Source organism: Vombatus ursinus, unplaced genomic scaffold (assembly GCF_900497805.2).
Source record: "Vombatus ursinus unplaced genomic scaffold, bare-nosed wombat genome assembly UNPS02009205.1, whole genome shotgun sequence".
Taxonomy (NCBI): domain Eukaryota; kingdom Metazoa; phylum Chordata; class Mammalia; order Diprotodontia; family Vombatidae; genus Vombatus; species Vombatus ursinus.
Window position 1 is genome coordinate 47,264,794 of NW_020948983.1, and position 21,947 is coordinate 47,286,740.

Sequence of the window (21,947 nt, forward strand, 5' to 3'; positions counted from 1 at the left end):
AGGAGAAATTCTAAATCAAAAGAGGAAAATTGAGCCTCTTTTCATGCCAAAAAACTGCAATAAGTAAAAAGTATTTTGATACAAATGTAATTTCATATTAAAAAGTTTAGATGGTGAAACAACTGCTAACATTGACATTTTCTCAAATAACTATTTTTCATACAATCAGACTGACAAGGAAAATGCTACACTCAAACAAGTTATTAAAGTCACATAAATTAAACCAATCGTATAAATATATGTATACATACACATACACACAAATAGTGTCCCTTAAATCCTATAAAAATATATGTAATATATTGACACATATATGTAATTATTTATTACATATGTGTACTCATATCACACATCTATACATATGTGCATACAACATTTCACCTCATATTTGATATCTGTATTCAAATACTTCATTGAGAAACCAGTTTTTGTTTTTTTTAATAGAACTAAGAAATGAAAATAATAAAATAACCAAAGTTAAACACATTAAGTTGAGGAAAAAGTGAATTAAAAAAAATAATAACTTTCCTTGATGGTTCTCCAGTTTACCTGGAATCTAAAGCCTGAATTTAATGGCTAAAGTCTTTTTTAAAAACCAACATTATAGAATTATGCCTCCTGACTTTTGGCAAAGAGGTGGTGGACAACAAATGCGGTATGAGACATACATTTTCAGACACGACAAATGTGTTCATTTGTACTGCCTGACTGTGCCTAAAGGGGGTTTCAAAAGAGAAGCAGTAACTCCCTGCTTACAAGTTACTAGTTAGGTGGTGTAGTGAAGATAGCACCCGCTCTGGAGTCAGGAGGACCTGACTTCAAACACATAACACTCACTAGCTGTGTGACCTTGGGCAAGTCACTTAACCCTGATTGCTTCACACTGCGCCACCCCCAAAAAAAGTTACTAAAAAGAGCTTTAACACAACAATTTTAATATAAATATGTTATACACAATTGGTGTCCAGTAAGTTGATATAACATTACAAACATTTTCAATTCTATTTTGTAACATCACTCTAAAAAAAAGACTTTATAAAAATGTATTACAAAGTATAAATGTGAAAACATTTAGATTTCATTACCTTTGTTCTAAATAAGAATATGATATTCTGCTTTAAAAATTTAATAAAGTCTTTTAATTTATGTAAAAGTTAAATACTTTTAAAATTGGAATAAAGAAAATAATTATTATCTAAGATAAAAATCCAAATGATATCTTCTAATCCTCAAGCAAAGTAAATTCCAAAAGGGAACGCACCATATTTTCTCTGCATGTCCAAATATTTTCCCTAAATCCTGTTTTGAATTCCACTATCCAGTAAACTCTATAATTAATGTATTTGCTAATGTAATAAATGTGTTATATTTTCTTTTGAACTCTAAATTTATACAATCTCATATGGTAAAAGACATTAAACAGATGAATGTTTTAAAAGTTAAGAAACAAACCTGAAATGGCATTGGATCATCTGTAATAAATGAAATTTTGAAATTACTGCATATCAGTTTTCCCCACAGATCATATTGACTTGTGTCTGTTGCAATGCATTTCCTCACAAAATTGACTTCATTTACAACTATTTCTCCTTTAAAAAAAGAAAAAAAAACCTCAGTTAAATATTCTTAGTTATAAATTTATTACATGCACTAAAATATATATCAAAATTGGATAACACATTACTATAGCCTGTTTTTTATTGGCTTAACTAATGACATTGGCCTAATGATGATAGTCTTCAGTTGCATCATAGCTTAAGACAGAAAATGAAAAATATGCAAAAATATCCCCTTCAGAAGTCTACAGCATATACATTTAGGGAATACCTGGTATTTCACAAGTTCTAGGTCTTTTAGGTTAATAGATTCCTTTATTGACCTGAGAGCCCAAGATATAATAATGATATCTGTCAGGAGGCATATATTAGTCAAGTGCAGGCCACAAACTCTTTCATCTTTATCTCAAAAATTACTAACATTCTCCACTCTATCCTCCTTTACTCTAGAGTCTGATAATGCCGATCCCAACCCCTCTACATATACCCATGACTCCACTCTTTTTAATGTTCTTCTGTAGACTGCCCCCCCCAATATCCTCTCTTTCTCCCCCTCTTCATCTTTAATGTCTTCCTGTCTACTGGTTCCTTTCCTACTATCTTACAAGCATGCTAAAGCCTTACCAATCCTGAAAAACAAATAAACCCCAAATCTTATCCAAATGTTTGTATCTTAGTTCAATCTTAGTTCATCTGTATAGCTTTTAAGGGCCTTCAAACTTTAACTTAACTTTATAGTTTCATTATACATTATGGTCCAGTCCAACTGACTCTCTTGCCATTAATAATGCTGTAGGCATTTAATGAGTGACTGTTAATTCTGATTAATACCGATTCTTGGCAATGCCTGGTGAGAAGTCATTCAGGAATTTTATTTCCCCAAGATCATCTTTTCAGCTTTATTCTGGGTGAAGTAAGAGAAAAATAGGTGCAGCTACACACACCCTTACGCCCTGCACTTCTTTTAATTTTAATTTGGCTGAATCTATTTCATTTGGGAAAGCAGTAAGTTATGTATCGCCTTTCTAAGTGTCAGTAGTTGGAAATATTTTAAATGAATTAACTTTTCATTTTCCAAAACACAATATTCAAACTATACTGTCACTGTGCTAGCATAGTAGAATAAACACTAGACGGAGAATTGGAAGAAGTATATTCAGATTTGAGCTTTGTTTGTCTTTGGACAAATCACTCTCTCCAAGCATCAATTGTCTTTTCTGAAAAATAAGATCTGAACTACATATTTATGGTCTATTCTTGATCTTTAAAAATCCATGACTGCTACTGACTACAGTGATTACCGAGTGGCCTCAGGATCAATGGCAGGAAATTGAAGCAGAGATATATGTAAATTGTCTTGTTTTATTATCAAAATCATTAATGGAAACAAAAACTAATGTCTTATTTAATGTCCTTCAAATAAAAACTAATCATTGTTTAATATGAATAGCGTGATTTACCATCTCAAAATAAACTTCTGTTTGTTTAAAAATCTCGTATTCCTGCTAAAATTGTTAAAAGTTGCAATACTAAACTTTATTTTAAAAACTTGGAAGAGAGGGAAAGCAATGACTTGTCTGAGCTCTCCCCCCAAACCCTTCCAAATACCTATAAAAAAAGGTCTCTAAACAAATTCTAAAGCAGCAGAACCCACAAAAAGACAGAGTGAAACAAATTTCCAGCCAAAGAAAACCTGGATGGTTGATCAGAAAGGTATATCGCGCCGGGTGGGGAGAGGAGCTCAATGTGCAGGCTACAGCGAACCTGGAGCAGGCCTCAGAGGGCTGAATCGTGGGCAGCTGTGGCAGTTTCCAGACCTCTCAACCCACGAACACAAAAGACAACTTAGAAGGTCTGTGACTGTGGTGAGAGAAGGAGCTGGGTTTCAGCCGCAAGTCCTGAGCGAGGCCTCTGGGGTAGCAGCTGCCTCCTGAGCTCCCAGCCCACAGACTGAGGGGGAATCTAGTGGCTGATCAGAGGGGGATTGCTGGGATCTCTTTGCCAGTGCTGAGGCAGGAATCTCTTGCTTCGCCGGTGCTTGGATCTTGGTCACAGTTCTGAGGAGCGGTCCAGGGGCGACGAGGAACGCCGGTGCGGTGGAGCTTGTTGTGGTAGTGGAGAGGAAACACTTCGCCCCTTATCATACTACCTTGGAAGAACTTAAAATTTTCAGGTCCCTAGAAGTAGCTCTGAAAACAGCTATATAAACCCCCGAAGCTTGGGACAGTACACTCTTCACATTGGAAGCAGACTTTTGCCTTAACAAAGAGTTTATAACTCAAATAATTGGCCGGGATCATGAGCAAGCAGTGTAAAAAGAGTCAGACTGTATTATCTTACTTTGGTGACAAAGAAGATCAAAACATGCAACCAGAAGACAACAAGGTCAAAACTCCTACATCCAAAGCCTCCAAGAAAAATATGAATCAGTCCCAGGCCATGGAAGAGCTCGAAAAGGATTTTGAGAAGCAAGTAAGAGAAATAGAGGAAAAACTGGGAAGAGAAATGAGAATGATGCAAGAAAATCATGAAAAACAAGTCAACAGCTTGCTAAAGGAGATCCAAAAAAATACTGAAGAAAATAATACCTTAAACCAAATGGCAAAAGAGGTCCAAAAAGCCAATGAGGAGAAGAATGCCCTAAAAAGCAAAATTGGCCAAATGGAAAAGGAAGTCCAAAAGCTTACTGAAGAAAATACTTCCTTAAAAATTACAATAGAGCAATTGGAAGCTAGTGACTTTATGAGAAATCAAGACACTGTAAAACAAATCTAAAAGAATGAAAAATTAGAAAACAATGTGAAATATCTCATTGGAAAAACAACTGACCTGGAAAATAGATCCAGGAGAGAGAATTTAAAAATTATTGGACTATCTGAAAGTCATGATCAAAAAAAGAGCCTAGACATTATCTTTCAAGAAATTATCCAGGAAAACTGACCTGATATTCTAGAACCAGAGGGCAAAATAGAAATGGAAAGAATCCACTGATTACCTCCTGAAAGAGATTCCCAAAGGAAAACTCCTTGGAATATTGTAGTCAAATTCCAGAGTTCCCAGGTCAAGGAGAAAATATTACAAGCAGCCAGAAAGAAACAAATCAAGTATCATGGAAACACAATCAGGATAACACAAGATTTAGCTACTTCTACATTAAGGGACCACAAGGCATGGAATATAATATTCTGGAGGGCAAAGGAGATTACAACCAAGAATCACCTACCCAGCAAAACTTAGTATAATCCTTCAGGGGAAAAAATGGTCATTCAGTGAAATAGAGAATTTTCAGGCATTCTTGATGAAAAGACCAGACCTGAATAGAAAATTTGATTTTCAAATACAAGACTCAAGTGGAACATGAAGAGGTAAACAGGAAAGAGAAAATCATAAGAGACTTATTATGGTTGATCTGTTTACATTCCTGCATGGAAAGATGATATTTGTAACTCATGAGACCTTTGTCAGTATTAGGGTAGTTGGAGGGGAAAAAATTATATGTATATATATATATATATAGATATAAATAGATAGAGGGCACAAGGTGAGTTGAAAATGAAGGGGTCATATCTGAAGAATAAAATTAAGGGGTGAGAGAGGATTATACTAGGAGAAGGAGAAAGGGAGAGGTAGAATGGGGTAAATTATCTGACAAAAAAAAAACCCAAAAAACAACAGAAAAGAAAAGGCTCTTACAGTGGAGGGGAAATGGGGGAAGGTGAGAGGGAATGAGTGAATCTTATAGAATTTGACTTAAGGAGGGAATAACATACACACTCAATTGTGTATGGGAATCTGTCTTACCTTACAGGAAAATGGGGGGGAAGGGGACAAGGGAGTAGGGGGATGATAGAAAGGATGGCATATTGGGAAAGGGGGTAATCAGAAGCAAGTACTTCTGAGGAGGGTCAGGGTCAAAAAAAAGAATAGAATAAATGGGGGGTGGGATAGGATTAAGGGAAATAGAGTTAGTTTTTCACAGCATGTCTACTATGGAAGTGTTTTGCATAACTGCCCATATATAACCTATATTTAGTTGCTTGCCTTATCAGTGAGGGTGGGTGGGGAGGTAGGAAGGGAGAAAATTTGGAACCCAAAGTTTTAAAAAACACATGTTTAAAAAAAAATGTTTTCACATGCAACTGGAAAATAAGATATACAAGAAATGGGGTACAGAAATCCATCCTGCCCTACAGGAAAATCGAAGGGGAAGGGGATAAGAGGGAGGGCTGAGAGATAGAAGGGAAAGCACACTAGGGGAAGGGGTATTCAGAATGCATGCCATCTTGGAGTAGGGGGAGGGGCGAAATGAGGTAAAAATTTGGAACTCAAAATCTTGTGGAAGTAAATGTTGAAAACAAAAAAAAAATAAAAATTACCATAAAAAAAAGGAATGTTGTGACAAGTTGGAGGTTAACACCAAGTGATCATATATAACTACTTGCCCTGCTCCTGTATACGTGTGTGATTCCAACGAGGGAACACACCCAATTCTCGTGAGAATTGTTAATAAAAGTATCTCTTCTCTCACTCTAACCAAAAAAAGAAAAAAAACTTGTAAGAGATAAGTCAATAAAAATTGGAGAACATAAGTGAATATAGTTATAATAGCAGTATGCTAACGCTGACTTTGAAATTTAATAAGACATTGAACTACTATATTCAAGTCTCAACACTGACTTAACTTTGTAAAAGTTGGCAAATTTCAGTCAACTTGCAGAACAAGTTTACATGGGGGAGTTGGCAACTGTCCTATGCTAAGACCAATGATACTGGGACTGAAATAAAGACCTTAAACCCCTATAAAAAGAAAAGTCAGATTAAAAAAAAAAATTACACCTCGTTGAATCATAGGACACAAACAGTGATAATTCATGGACTGCTGTCAATCTGGTGGTTGGTTTCTAGAGGAAGGCCACAGATCTACAGATCCAACAGGCCCTTTGACCTGTTATTTCATCTGGGCCGGCAGTACAGGGGAGTTCACAGCCTAGTCCTACTCTTATACCTATTTTCAACCTGTACAGTTTCACCAGTCCTTAGGCAACTTGAATCACACCCCTCATCCCCCATATTCATGTGGAAACAGCCAATGAGTACAGCCCACTGAAGCTCAGAACTTCTGAGCTCAAGAGATCTTCCGCAAGGATGAACATTTTATCAATGACCTGAATGAAAGCACTGAAGGCATACTAATCACATGCATGGAAGACACAAAGTTGTGTGAGATGCAGCACTTTAACAACAACATCTTTTAGGATTTTAAATAATTAGTCAGCTGGAATTTCATTACCCCGACTAGCTTTATTGTTAGAAAAGCTTCCTCTTTTGGGATCCATCATTAAGAAGTTTTGAAACATCTCCTTACAACCCAGGTCACTCCCCATTCCCACTCCCTTCCCTTGAGTCAAGAGGGTATCTGTTAATCCCTCTCCCTTAGGAGAAGAGAGTTTCACCCTTCCCCTCTTCCCCCACCTCAGAATTCGCCTTCCACAGCAAGGGCCCCCCTAGCAATGGCCTTGGGTCCTGGGGCAATCTTTGCCTGGAAGCACCACCCAAGTTCAGCACATCCAGCTCAAGTTAAAGAAGCTAGCCTCCGAATGTAGGTAAACCCACTCTTTTAAAGTTGTAGTTTTAACTATTAATGATGAGATGTTGATTCTCTATGTGAAGTAATTTGGAAATGAGTTTAACAAAACTGAAGTCACCTGATTGGTAATGGGTTTATTTCAAGTTTCAAATTGGTGAACTTTTTGTGTCAGTTATGTCAAGCAATTTTTAATAATTTGGTTACTGCTAAAATAATCTGGCTATTGTTGGTTATTGTTTTAATGTGTAAACTTGCCAAAAAGCTTGTTTGGGTTTTGTCTGGCTGAGAATTTGTAAGTATATAGAAATAATCTCTAACAACTGGCTTTTTGCACCAGGACAAATTTAAGTTTGAGATGTAAATCCTGGAAAAGTTTTTCCTAAGCTGTGATTAATGAAACTTGCTATATGAGGTAAAAGCTCATAGGATTTTAATTTTAGTTGTCTGATGGACCATAATAATCCATCGATAATCAATAATCCATCATTTGAGAGAAACGCCACAAGGAAGAATGTGATATTGGTGGGAAGTCAGCATCCAGAAAAGCTGAGAGGACAATTTTAGCCTCAGTATAAGATGGGATCCTCCAGGCTCCATTTCCCTGTTAAGTTTCTTTGAAAAGGAATGCTACCCACCTGGCTATTCTTCAGTCTGGCTGTGAGGTGGATTTGATACTGCATGGTTGGAAAACTGAATTATCTGAATCCAAACAGAGCTAAGGATGTTTTATCCTGTCATATCTGGGCCCGGCTGTCTTTTCTGTCAGATTTGTGTCTTCCAGCCTACAGGCCATTCACCTACAGTTGGCAGCAAACCGTGGGTACCAGCCAATGTCTCCACATCGTTCCCTGGGTGCAGCCTATGCTCCAATCCAGTCAACCTCCTCTTTGGGACCCCCTCGAGGCAGGGACAGCTCTACACCCCTTCCCAGCAGGAAGCAGTTTCAGAAGCCAAGACCTTCACCCCTTACCCCAAAAGAATTTGGGTCCTATTTGTTTGAGGAGGGAATGTTAAGGGTGGGATCTGGACCCCAAAAAGAAAAAACTCTGGACTTTCCCACCTGGCCGAATTTCTGGCTTTCGCCTAAGGCTGTAATCCTATCAACAGACCTTTCATTATCTCCCTACATCTAATCTACCTCCAGACAGCCAGGTGGCCACTTCCCACCCTTAATCCTATCTAGACTCCATTCTCCCTTAGTCAACTTCGTCCAGGTCCCAGAGGCTCTGTTCACCCAAGCTTACTGGCCACTCCCATCCAGATCTTCCTTAAACGCCCTCCTCCCCTCCAGTCACACTAAACTACTTGGCCACTTCTAGATACCTCCCACAGTCTTTCTGTATATAAGGTCCATCTTGACTCTGTTAAGGTGCTCTGATTCTTAAAATCTAGCCACTGCACAGATTCTTACAATCTAGCCAATATGGCAGATGTTCTAATAAACCTTGTCTTTGGTGGGAAAAAAAAAAAAGAAAGAAAAAAGAAATGCTTCCTAAGGCCCACTTGACTTCATTCTCCAGGATATCTAGCTCCAGATCAATAACCACACCACCTTGGTTATCTGTGATGTTAAGATCTTTCTTACAGAGTTCTTTTGTGTAGCCCTGCCACCTCTTCTTAATCTCTTCTGCTTCCATTAAATCCCTGCCATTTTTGTCTTTTATCTCACCCAGTTTTGCAAGAAACTTTCCCTTGATATCTCTAATTTTTCTGAAGAGATTGCTTGTCTTTCCCATTCCACTGTTTTCTTTTATTTCTTTGCACTGTTCACTTACCTTATCTCTCCTTGCTATTCTCTGGAATTCCACATTCAGTTGTAGATATCTTTCCCTTTCCTTCTTTCCTCAGCTATTTGTAAAGCCTCATCAGACAGCCATTTTGCTTTCTTGCTCTTTTTCCTTCTTTGGAGTATTTTCTGTTGCTGCCTCCTGTACAATATTGACAATCTCTGTCCACAGTTCTTTAGGCACTCTACCAGATTTAATCCTTAAATCTATTTATCACCTTGGCTTCACATTCAGCAAGTATGTTATTTAGATCATATTTGTATGGTCTGATGGTTTTCACTACTTTCTTCGATTTAAGTCTTTATTTTGCAAAAAGCTTAGCTTTCCTTATTACCAGAATCATGTTAAAAAATAAAAAGGGTAGGGGCAGCTAGGTGGCACAGTGGATAAAGCACCTGCCCTAAAGTCAGGAGGACCTGAGTTCAAATCCGGCCTCAGACCAAACACTTGACATGTACTAGCTGTGTGACCTTGGGCACGTCACTTAACCCCAACTGCCTTACCAAAAAAAAAAAAAAAAAAAAAAAAAGGGTGATAGTCTTATACTCTTCTCCGTTCAGACTACATCTGAAATACTGTGTTTAGTGCTGATAGACACATTTTAAGGACAGGGACAAGTTAAAAAAACTAGAGCATGTCTAAAGGAGGGAAACACTAAGATGTCTTCAAGTATTTAAAGAGCAGTCATGTGGAGAAGAAATTAGGTTTGTCTTACCTAGCCCAAGAAGAACTAGGAGAACCGGGTACATTTCAGAGAATTAGATTTTGACTTAATACAAGAATAAACTTACTAACAATTAGAATTGTCATGGGCTGGTTTGTAGGGTATTTACTTCCCCATCATTAGAGGTGTTGCAGAGGTATGCAAATTAGTTAGACCATAGCCACTAAGGCTGAGATTCTAAGATTCTATGAAATCTAGTTGGATAGCCCCAAAAGGTGTGTAGTTCTCTGGGAAACATTAACAGGTTATAGTTTTAGAAATTCTCTAGGTTGTACTGCTGCAACCCCTGTATCTTCTAATGGTGAATAATTCTTTATCTCAAAGACATGAAATTTCCATCTTCAATGTTTCACCTGTACAGAGTCAACACTCAATCAAGAAGCACTTATTAAGCACTTACTATGTGCTAAGCACTGTGCTAACTTTTGAGGATACAAAAAAGATGCAAAAACACAGTCCCTGCCTTCAGATAACTTAACATTCTAACGAGGAAGACAATATGTAAATAACGAAGTACATACAGGATACATATAATGTAGAGTGAAGGCATTCTGTGGGGAAGCAGCTGAAGGGACAGGGAAGAGCCTCCTAGAGTAGGAGGATTTGACCTGAGCAAGGTCAGTGGATGGAAGAAAGTCAGACACATTAAAACTGGCAGAGAGGATGGGGCAGGGTACTCCAGGAGTTGGGGACAACTTGAGCAAAAGTACAAAGATGGGAGATGGAGTGTTCAAAGAACTACAAGCAGGCCAATGTTTTCTGGAATACAGAATGCAAGGAGGAGAATAAGATATAAGAAGACTGAAAAGATAGGAAAAGGCCAAGTTACAGAGAATTTTAAAAACCCAATAACGGAATTTCAATTTGACTGTGGGTGTAATTATAAGATGGGTCAACATAATGTATTTGAAAAAGAGCCTCCATTTTCTTCAAGGAGCTCAAGTGCTATCTCTTCCATGAAGCCTTCCGTTTTCTCTGTATATGATAGTGTACTTTCCATCCTCGAATTTTCTTTTTTCTTTTTTTTCTTTTTTGTTTTTTTGCTTTATGGTGAGGCGATAGGGGTTAAGTGACTTCACACAGCTAGTAAGTGTTACGTGTCCGGGGCTGGATTTGGACTCAGGTCCTCCTGACTCCAAGGCCAGAGCTCTATTCACTGTGCCACCTAGCTGCCCCCCTCAAATTTTCTTGGAGCATATATAGATCTCTCCTTTGCTTCCATCACACTTCCTTGTATTATGCTTATTTGTGTATAAGTATTATCAAAAGACTACAAGCTTCTTGAAGTCAGGGATTATGTAATTTTTTTTTCATTTTTATATCCTCAGAACCTAGCGCATTTTTCCCACTACAGAGAAAGCACTTAATATTAAGCTGAATTCAGGATTCTGAGATGGCGATGCACTCACAAGACAAAGAGGCCAAGAAGGGGATTCTTTTTGCAAGGGCAGTGGGGAAAATAAGAGGATTAGTTTTATTTATGTTGAGATTGACATGATAGTAGAAAATGTCAGTAGCCAGAAGGAAAATAACTGACCTAAAGCTCAATGGAAAGTTGGAACTGGAAATGTTAACTTAGGAGTCATTAGCAAAAAGATCTGAGCAGAAACCATGAAAAGGTATGTATTCTATCAAAAACAAAAGTGGAAGGGAGTGGGGAGGGACAGAAAATAAACACTGGAGTCCTGGAGAATGTCCTCACTGTGGAGTAAGCAACAGGACAGAGAGAAGAGTAGCCATCAAAGAAAAGAACACAAAAAAAAGTGTTTGAAGAGGTAGGAGAATAACAGTATAGTGTCAACTATGCTAATAGAAGAAACGGTTTCAAAATGGAGTGGATAGTCAAAAGTATTAATACAGGGAAGAGTTCAAGACAAAGAAAACTACTATTGGATTTGTCAAGAAGAGGATCATTTTTGATCAGAGAAAAATCAGGGTCAATAAAACAGTAGGAGATAGTTGAGGGGTTAAGGATAAAGCAGTGACAAATAAAGGAGGGCAGAGTTACACCATAATAATATGCTGTATCTGTAAAAGTAAAATCAACTTTCAAGTGACTAGTAAATCTTAATATTTTTACATATGTGAAGAAATCCTATATGCCTCAGTAAAATTTTGGGGAATTAAGATGACTCAGTTAATGAAACAGCAAGAATGAGCAGCTCACAGCACTGCCTTCCTAGTAAGTATAATACATCAAGTTAAATGGGAATGTAATGCAAACAGTACTGAACTTCAAGTGTTCAACTTGGGGTCACATTATCTGAGCTAGAATGCTGCTCTGCCACTAAACTATCTGTGTGATCCCAGTAAGTTCAATTAACTTCTACTGGGTCTCAATTTCATCTATAAAATGAGAAGAGTTGGATTAAATGACCTTCAAGGTCCCTTGAAGATCTAAATCTATTATCCTATAGTCCATTTGACCAGACACCAGTTAATTTTTAAAATTCACATTCAAGTAAAATTGCTTCTAATCATAATGGAACTCTTATGCCCCATACAAGGAATGTTAAATTTTTTTTTAAAAACAAAGCCTAAGATTACTCACAAAAAAAAAAAGATACAAAACCAAACAAAAACCAAACAACCCTAACTCTCTAATTCCTGCCACAGGGAAAGGGGAAGTCAAATGGATGGAAAAGCTTTTATTTTCACATACCCTAATAAGTTTTCCCTCAGCTTTAGCCTATATTTTATAAACAGAGTGCCATTTGGATATGGTCTGGTTATCTCTTTATTTGCCTAGCAAACTAAGGTTTCCATAATAACTGGTATAATGACTCAAATAGATCTACAATCTCATCAAACTGGAAGCTCCCTCCAATAACACAAGTAGGAACCCATCCATGCCTGTCCATCATATGCAACTCTTGTATGCATGATTATGTCAAAATAATCAAATTCTAAACATTTAGTGATATAATCAAAGTTCCTTAGCTACATAATTCACTATAACAGTACTGAAAATGGAACTTTTAAAAGCGAACCAAAACTAACTTAATTAAAATCTTCTGGGTACAAGCATATGCTTATAATTAACAGCATCTGACATTTATATAGTGCTTTAAGCTTTACAAAGCATTGTGTATACATTGTCTCATTTAATCTTCACTTCATCTTCATTTAATCTTTAGGATCCCAATGAGGTAGATACTCAATACTCACAATGATCTGTTATCTCATACATAAGAACACTTGCTTCTTTAAAATGCAGACAATGTGTAAATGGTAAGTCCACACATTTCCTTCCCTAAGTTTACCACAAGGGGTAAATCCATTGTTCTAAGGGCCTTTCTCACTTTCTCTGGAAAAAGTCAAGGATGCCAGAGATAAGTACTACAAATGTTATTATCCTCATTTTACAGATCAGAAAACTAGAGCTAAAAGATATTGAGTGACTTATTTGTGGTCATATAGCTAATAAGTGCTAGAGATGAAATTTGAACCCAGGCTTCTCTGACAGCAAGTCTAGCACTGTTTCTATTACGCCATAAGGCCTCTAAAATATTTTGTGTATTTCATGGTCTTAATTTTTCAAAAAATCGACATTTGTTACCCTAGATAATTCATCATGGATGGAAATATTTATGCATCTAAATTTGTATTTAGCTTAATTTAAAAATGTGTATTTCCTTTTATATTCATTCATCTGGTAAATAGTATTTTTTTTCCCAAAATGACACTTGAGGCCACAAAATCATTGTCTTAATATCTTACTTAATATTTAACTTAACAAAAGATGTCTTTCAAAGGTGCTGAAATAAAATATTTTAAAATGAGGATAAAGATATATATATAGATATATACAGATATATAGATATAGATATATATATATATATATAAAACAGCACAAAATAAATTGGTCTAATTGCTCCTTTTTATATTAGAAACTAAGTCATGTTTGCTTTTTAAGATTCTTGGGCTTAAAAGACTGGTGTACAAATAAGTACTAAAAGAACTGAGAAGAAACTTTATTCAAAAATAACATTTTGTATAAAAATGCTATTAACTGTTCTAAAACGGTTTCTAAAGGATTCCAAAATGAAAAATATTTACAATAATTTCCATTTAAAAGCAACTTGCCTTAGCCAAGAATCCAGTTATTCCTATAATAATAAACTCCCGTACATTTACCAGGACTTGGGATAAGGCATTACTCTAATGAAATATATTCAGCTTCAACCACATAGCCACGCAGCCAAATACAGTTCTCAAAATACCTTCCAAGAGGAAAAACAGGTGGAGAAAGCAGGCTGCTGCCTGAGGCAGGTTAAAAATCTGGGGGGAAGGGGGGGATCCATTTTAAAAAAATGTATGGAAAAGGGTTTTTTTCATGTATACATGATTTTTTTTTAATTAAAAATCTATCAATCCAAGATATATAAAATCTTTTTAACCTGGTGTTACCTATTGTGGAGTTGATTCAATCAGACATTTCTCATTTAAAAACTGATCTTTGGAAATGTTTGCCAAAATCGACTATACTACAGTTAGTATCAGATGAGAGGGCCTCACAGATCATTTAGTCTAATACGTTCCTGAAACATGACTCTCCTCAATAATATACCTAGAGTGATTACACAGACTGCTTAAGGATCTTGGGTCACAAGAAACTACACCTACAGAAGCAGCTCTCCCTTTTCTTTTTTTTTTTTTTTAAATTCCAATTCAATTTAACTTAGTTCCACAATCAGCTAAGTGACTACCCCACATGAGGCCCCAGGCTGGGATACAAAGATAGAAATGACAGTCCTTGTCCTCAAGGAGCTTTCATTCCACTGGGAGAAATGCTGTGCTATGTATTATGTCATAGTCAATTCCACAAACATTTATTAATCAACTTGCCAGTCACTGGAGAGAGACAGACAAAACTGTCCCTACCCTCAAGGAGTTTAGCTTACTTCAGGGACAAAACACATACACAAGTAAATACAAGGCAAATTCAAAATAATGAAAAGTAATTTCAAGAGAGAATGTTTTAATAATTGGAGGAATGAGGAAAAAGACCTGTAGGAGGTCACACCTCAGCTGTATCTTGAAGGAAACTAGAGATTCTAGGGAGAAGAGGGAGGAGATTTCAGACATGTGGGACCAACTGGGCAAAGGCCCTGAGTAAGGAGACAGGATAACACGTAAAGGAAACAGCTGGTAGGCCATTTTGACTAGATTGAAGAATGTATGAAGGGCAGTAATACTAAATAAAAGTTAGCAAAGGAGAGGCTACGAGGATAGAGCTATTTATATACCCATTCTAAATCTATAATCTGGTGCCTCCACCCCATCCCCAACACAAAACATGACAACAGAGAGACGTAGCTCTACAACAGATGCTAAAAGCAGGAAAAGGCTTCTAACAATCTACCTGTATGACTTTGGGCAAATCATTTAACCTTCCTGGTCCTCAGCTTCCTTATCTGAAAAGTGAAGAGGTTGGACCAGATGGCCTCGGAGGTCCCTTCCAGTTTTAGACTATGATCCTATTGTCATCCAAGCTATTTTACCGCTCTTTTATGAATTAGTCAACAAGCATTAGTTAAGCACCAGCCACAGTCCTAAGTGCTGGAAATACAAAGAAAGACAGAAATATGGTCTCTGCCCTTAAGGAGTTCACATTCTAATGGAGAAAACAACATTTAAAGAACTAAATACATATAAGATATATAAAGTGTAGAAGGGAAGGCACAACATTGTCCAAGGCTGTGGATAAGTTATAAAGGATGGGCAACTGAGAAAAGGCCATTAGACTTAGCAATTAAGAATTCATTGGTAAACTTTGGAGAGGGAAGTTTCAGTTGAATGATAAAGTCAGAAGCCAGATTGGAGAGGAGTTATAATTGAGTGAAAGTGAGAGAGGAAGTAGATGCATAGGAGAGGAAAGATAAAATTACTAGCAGAGATGAAAGGCTCAAGTGAAGGTCTTTTAAGGATGGGGAAGAGGTAGCTAGGGGTAAAAACAACTGGAATAACTGTTGTGTTGAGTGGAAGAGCAAATCAATTAGGGATGTGTAAAATAACTGCCTTGCTGCAGTGGTTGAGACTCTGCAACAAACTTCTTTTGGACAAAGACGGCATAATTTCACGACTTTCTCCAGCTTCATTCAGTAGTATATGAATACAATAGATCAACCTAAGATTAGGGTTTGATGAAGCATGACTGGAGACAGGACAAGGAGGCAAGGAATTCAAGCACAGAAGACAGTACAGAGTAAAGCTGATTTACAAAGAGGTCAAGATGGGCAAGGGGGCCAGCCAGTTCAGCAGTGACCACCTGGGAAAGAACTGACGGATGGAAGGTTTAGAAGACATAAGGACAAAGAACAAGACTGGCGCTGTAAGACAGAAGGAATGATGGAATGCTAAATGGTTATGACCAGGTAAAGGCATTTCAGAGTTCATAAACATGAAAGTACAAAACTTGTGGGTGATGGTAAGAACAAGGGTATGATCATTTCTGAGTCTAACTGAAGTGAAGAGGAGTAAGTCATGGTAATTGATGGAATGAGGAAATAAGAATTTAGAGTAGTTGAGGGAGTATCAATTTGTATGTTGAAATCTCCTAATTTGAGGGGAGAAGTTAAGAGTGTAGGGGCAGCTAGGTGGCGCAGTGGATAGAGCACCGGCCCTGGAGTCAGGAGGACCTGAGTTCAAATTCGGCCTCAGATACGTAACACTTACTAGCTGTGTGACCCTGGGCAAGTCACTTAACCCCACTGCCTAACCCCCCCCCCCCAAAAAAGAAGTTAGAGTGTAAAGACTAAGGAGCCTGAGGCTGAGGAATACAGTACAGTCACACAAGGAAAAGAGACTTTGTTAAGTGCTTTGCTAAAATCCAGGTATATGTCTACTTAACTTATGTTACCTTGGCAATAAAGAAATGAGTTTAGAATAGCGTTTATTCTTCTTCATGAACCCATACTGGCTTACAAGAGATCAGCTCTTTCTTTTCTAAGTTCTCATAAGTCACCCTTTAGCTGCATATTCTGAAATTCTGTCAGGTATCAAAGTCAAACTCCTGGGTCTATAATTTGAAGAAACTAATTTTTTCTAATTTCTGAAAACTGGGACAACAGCACTAGAAAGCCCCACACCTTAGTGTCAGAGAGGTAGGCTCCAATCCTAGCTTTGCCAATACTACCGATATTGACCTCTGGCAAGTTGCTTCACTTTTCTGGTCTTCAGTTTCTTCTATAAAATGAGGGGCTGAATGAGATAGTTTCTGATGCACAATGCAATTTCATCAAACATCCCAGAGAACTTTTGCCTACTTCCAGTCACAAGACCACCCTCCATGCTTCCTCAATCATCACTCACAGCAGTTCAGTGATCACATCTGCAAATAGTTTTAACTTCCCAGGTTGCAATTCATCAAAGATAGGTGACTGTTATTCCTTTATAGCAGCTAGGTTCTCTGATCATCTATACATTATCGTAGATTTTAACTTCCTATTATTCACTTTTGTTTATCAACTTCCCATTATGCAAAGAAAACAGATATAACAAAACAGTCTCTTTGCTTAAATGTTTTTCTTTGTTAAAAGGGAAGGTTCATAGGATGGGGTGCAGTGTATATATTTGATATTAAAAAAAGCATCTATAAAACATTTTTTTAAAAAAACACATAAAAATAACAAATAATTCTACTTTTTCTCTACTGTCACTTAACCTGTTTGTCATTTGTAAATGAGAATAATAGTTCTAGTATTTAACTCAGTGGGCTACTGTGAAACTCAAATGAAGTGAATATATGTTTAGTGCTTAAATGCAAAGCGCTATGTAAATGACACTTATTATTCTTTCTTTGGTACATAACTTTTAAGGTTTTTAATTTCAGATTTTTTTAAAGTTTAGAAATAGCTGGTTCGGGGCTTTATCCTTCATGACAAGTCTCACTGGCCATGGCACTCTTGTTTGTTCTCAGTTATTTATGCTCCCTTCAAGTTGAAAAGCCAGTCAGCCTCTTTTGAGACTTCCCCCTTTTGTCCCTTGATAGCTCAGTGTATCTGATCTGTTATGAGTACTCCTTCCAGTGATACAGAATGCAAGTCATCCATACCTATTTATCTTGTAAAAAAAAAAAAAAAGTCTTCTAAGTCTTGTCTAGATCCTCCCATAAATCTTGAATCCATGCAACATAACTAGAAGCTTTCTTCTACATCTCCTGACAATATATAAGAGAAAATGGAACAAAGATTTCACTTTCACAAGATGACTATCCCACCTCCCTTTCCAATCATAGATTCCTGTACACAGTTCCTCCTGACAATTGGTCACTGTTAATAATACTTTGCAGTACACTCACACTCATAGATAGAGGGCTAGACTCGCAGTAAAAAAAAAACATAGGTTTAGTACTGTCACAGGTACATACTAGCTATCGGGCAATGGACAAGGAGCTTAACCTTGCAGAATCCAAGGCAACTCTCTAAGACAAGTTATAAGGATCCATAACAGGGGAAGGAAGTTTTAATACCAGGAGTACCCCATACAGACAATCATAGGTCCAAACAAAAAATAAAAATACAGCTACAATATGTCTTGCCATTGCCATATAGTGACCTATAATTAATTCTTTGGAGACTGTAGTATTCATGACAAACATATACAGCAATACTTCATGGAATCATTTTTAACTGTTTCACCAAAATTTTATCCTGATGGTTTCTCATTCCTTTTGACCTGACTTCCTCTTTTAAAATCTCAGATCAGGAGATCCCATCTATATTTCATGAAACTCACTCCCCTAAACTCTGGAAGATATATCAACCTATGCCTTGCTTATATTACATTCCTTATCTACTCATTCTTAAGACAGCATTATCACTTTCTCTCTCAAGGGCCTTCTGGTATAACCCATACCTGAAGAATCGTCTCTATAATATACTCAACAAGTGAAAAACCTTTAGTGATTAACACAGTAAAGACAGAAGTACCTAATATACTCAGATTTTCTTTTGAGGAATCATACAGGGTTAGATTCTAGTTCATGAAAAAGGACACAGAATTCCACAACCCTGAAAATGCATATGGCTGTGACACAAACCATGTGACTGGGCAAGTCATTTAGCCTCTGTGTTTTAAGCAAATCTCTAAGGCAGAAAGTGGCAGAGAAGGTGGTAACCAGTATTGGTAAACAGCATTTCTCACCCTGGAGTTCCCTGTTTCCCTTTATCAATATAAACCCAAAGGTACAGTCTCTATCCCTATCATACATAAAAGCTTGTCTACAAATGAAAAATTAGTCGAGTACCTTAAAATCAATGTTTCAGTGATATCCATCAGGATTGGGTTTTAACACTGTCAGGGGAACAGTTGATGTGGTTGCAAAAGCGCACTGGGCAAATGTTTCTTTAATTTTGTTAAAAATAAAAAATAAAGTTATAAAAGCTTATTTCAGCTACTCATTTTCTCATTCATGTGGCAGAAATATCAAGTGAAAGTTAACTATTCAAATATAATTTCAAATAAACAACTTATATCCTAAATATTCTGTGAAGATGCAGGACACCTCCATAACTAACAGGAAAATATATAGTTTCAAAAGTTGAGTGAAGCAGGTAAGAAAAATAAATTACCTTTTCTCTCTAATCTTTTTAAATATTTAACTGCATTAGAGGATGGATGTTCAATGAATGATGAATAGCTTTAATTATGCCTATAATCGGTCAAAAATGATTTAAATATACCAAATCTACTGAAATGTAACTATGACTACAGAAGTACTTCTCAAAGGATAGACCAAAATTCTGGTTGAAAAGGATCCTCAGGTTGTCCTCTTTTAGAATGACAGCATCTATATTTTTGTTTCTGTAATGAATTCCTGGTCAGCTTATAATTATAATGACAGGGAATCACTTCAATCACTATGATCATTGGTGTTTTGAAATCTAGAAAAATTCAACAAAATAAAAAAAACTTTTCTTACTATGAATTCTGGTGGACTTTCTTAAAGGGATTAGTAAGAGAGTGGGCAAACAAGATAGAACAGGTAGATCAGATGATCCATAGTGTCCCAAGAATTACACAACAGCATAAATGAAGTTACCATTAGATATGGCAAAAAGTATTCAAAAGAATAGATGTAAATATGACCAACCTAAATACTAAATTTGTGAATTCAGTGATTGGTAGGCACATTCCTTCCAATGATGCAGATGCCTGTTTATAATGAATAACTCTTCCAGGCCCTTCTATCAACTTGTCCCACCCAACATGCTAGAGGCCGGTCTTCCTTGCTTTTTTCTCACATAGAGGGGATGCTAGTGGAGCACTCAAGATATCCACCTGTCATCCCTTGCTTTTGCCACATTACTAGCCCATCTTCTCTTCCTACCATACATTTCCTTCTTGACATCATTTAATCCTGTTCTCTCCAAAGTTCTAAATTAGTCATATGCTATAGCCTGTTCCACTCAGCATGTCTCTTTTCACTGCCTTCTGGGTGACATTCATTTTCACTTCCTTGAAGACTGTTTGCGGTGTGTCTCACAATCATACAATATCAATATTAGTATTAAAAAGATCTGCTGTTGATTTCAGGAGAAGTTTGGAATCATTTAAGGAACTCCTCAAATTCCTGAAGGCAGTCTAGCCCTCTCTTTGCCTCTTATTTATTTCTGGGTCCAATCTGTCCATTTAAGCTGTCTCAGATATCCACATCGAAGGACAAGCTCTACAGTATGGCATAATCTGGACAATAGAAATTCTTCATCCATTTAGTCTTTTCTATGTGGATGGTCAGGCCAAACTCTCCAATGATTCTAGATCTCTTTCAGGAGGCTCTACAATGTTCTAGAATTTCAGGTAAACATCATAATGTCATCCAATCAATCACTGATCCACAAGTATTTATTAAGCACCTACTTATGTTCCAGGTACTACACTAGGTGCTTTACGTTCTCCTGGGATAGCCAAGTACATGTATAAATGTATGCAAAATAAATAAAAAGAATACAAAAAAATATACAAAGGATTTAAATACAAGATACTCTGGGAGTGGGAACAAGCATCCAAAACAAAATCCATGTTGAGTGGCATCTAGAGGACCTCTTAAAATTTGATTCTGTGCTTGATCTTTTCCATCGCAGTGGCAAATATCTTTGGTAAACATGCATCTCCCAGTTGCATGCCTCACCTGATATTTATGGTTAGTGAGTCTGAACAGGGTTACTTCTGTTACATATTTCAAGAATTCTGGAATGATTCTGATGTACGAATGGCAAATATTTTATTGGATGAGACGCCTTAAAGGCGGTGTTTTCTGAAAGGAATGCTTTTTTTGTAATCAGACAATAAACATAGGGCAATCTTCTATCCTCTAAATCTTTCAGCAGAATGGTAAAGATGTTGTCCACTGCAGAATATTAGTTACAAAAGCCTGCCCTGTTCCCTCCCAACACCTCCAGATGTCATTGATGCCTAGATGAATCTCTAAGATTCTGTATAGATAAGAGTAGGCTTTGTAGTTGTTGTTCTCTCAGCTGCCTTTTTTCAGTATTAATGAGGTCAGGTTTTCCCCCCACATCTTTCTCTTCCTGTCAACATTCTCACAATGTTGTCACATTCAGCACAGCTCTCCTTTACAGACACTGGGTCTAATCAAACTGCTTTCCCCATCTTGTTTAATGTAAATTTCACCTTTCCTATAAACATATAGGAGGTTGTCACATTAGAATGCAAGTGTTAAGATTTTATTGTCCTGTTTGTTATAAAAATTCTTACAGATTTCCAATTTTATACTTGTCCTGCTTCCACTGTCTTAATTAAATATTCTCAGGATGACTGTGCTTAGTCGGATCTCTAGAAAAATTCTGTTAAGCGATTTTAAATCTCCCACCCCCCACTGCTTCTCTTGACTTTATGAGGCAATAATGCTCATAATCCATCATCATTGGTGAGATTTTACAAACAAGTTTATATTCTTAATTACAGTAGCCTTTGGCTACCACTTCTCTCCAGTTGGCAAGTATGCCAAATGTTTGCTGAGGAACTCTTTCATGTCCCATTTGGGTTCTTTTTGGTTCCCTTGTTATATCGATTAATATTAAACTGTTATAAAACTGATTAACATGAAACTGTATAAAATGACCATAATTGGTGTTGAAACATTAAACTGTATAAAATGACCATAATTGGTGTTGAGGCCGTTCTATTGTCTATTACCCATTTTTATTATCAATTATTATTTAAATACTTCAAGATTGAACTGTTTCAACTATATGTCACATCTTTTTCTCAGAATAATTCTTTTTTCTACATTCTTTACCAATTCTGATCTTTGCTGACAATATGGT

The 21,947-nt window shown here is 36.9% G+C and overlaps 1 protein-coding gene across 1 annotated transcript in view; it reads right to left on the bottom strand.

Annotated features, from left to right (window-relative positions):
* MTMR10 (myotubularin related protein 10) overlaps positions 1-21,947 on the bottom strand; it is an 80,484-nt gene that overhangs the window by 53,573 nt on the left and 4,964 nt on the right. The window contains exon 3 of the mRNA XM_027851494.1: positions 1,453-1,589. Within this exon, the coding sequence (XP_027707295.1) occupies positions 1,453-1,589 (137 nt within the window). The remainder of the gene's footprint in view (positions 1-1,452; positions 1,590-21,947) is intronic.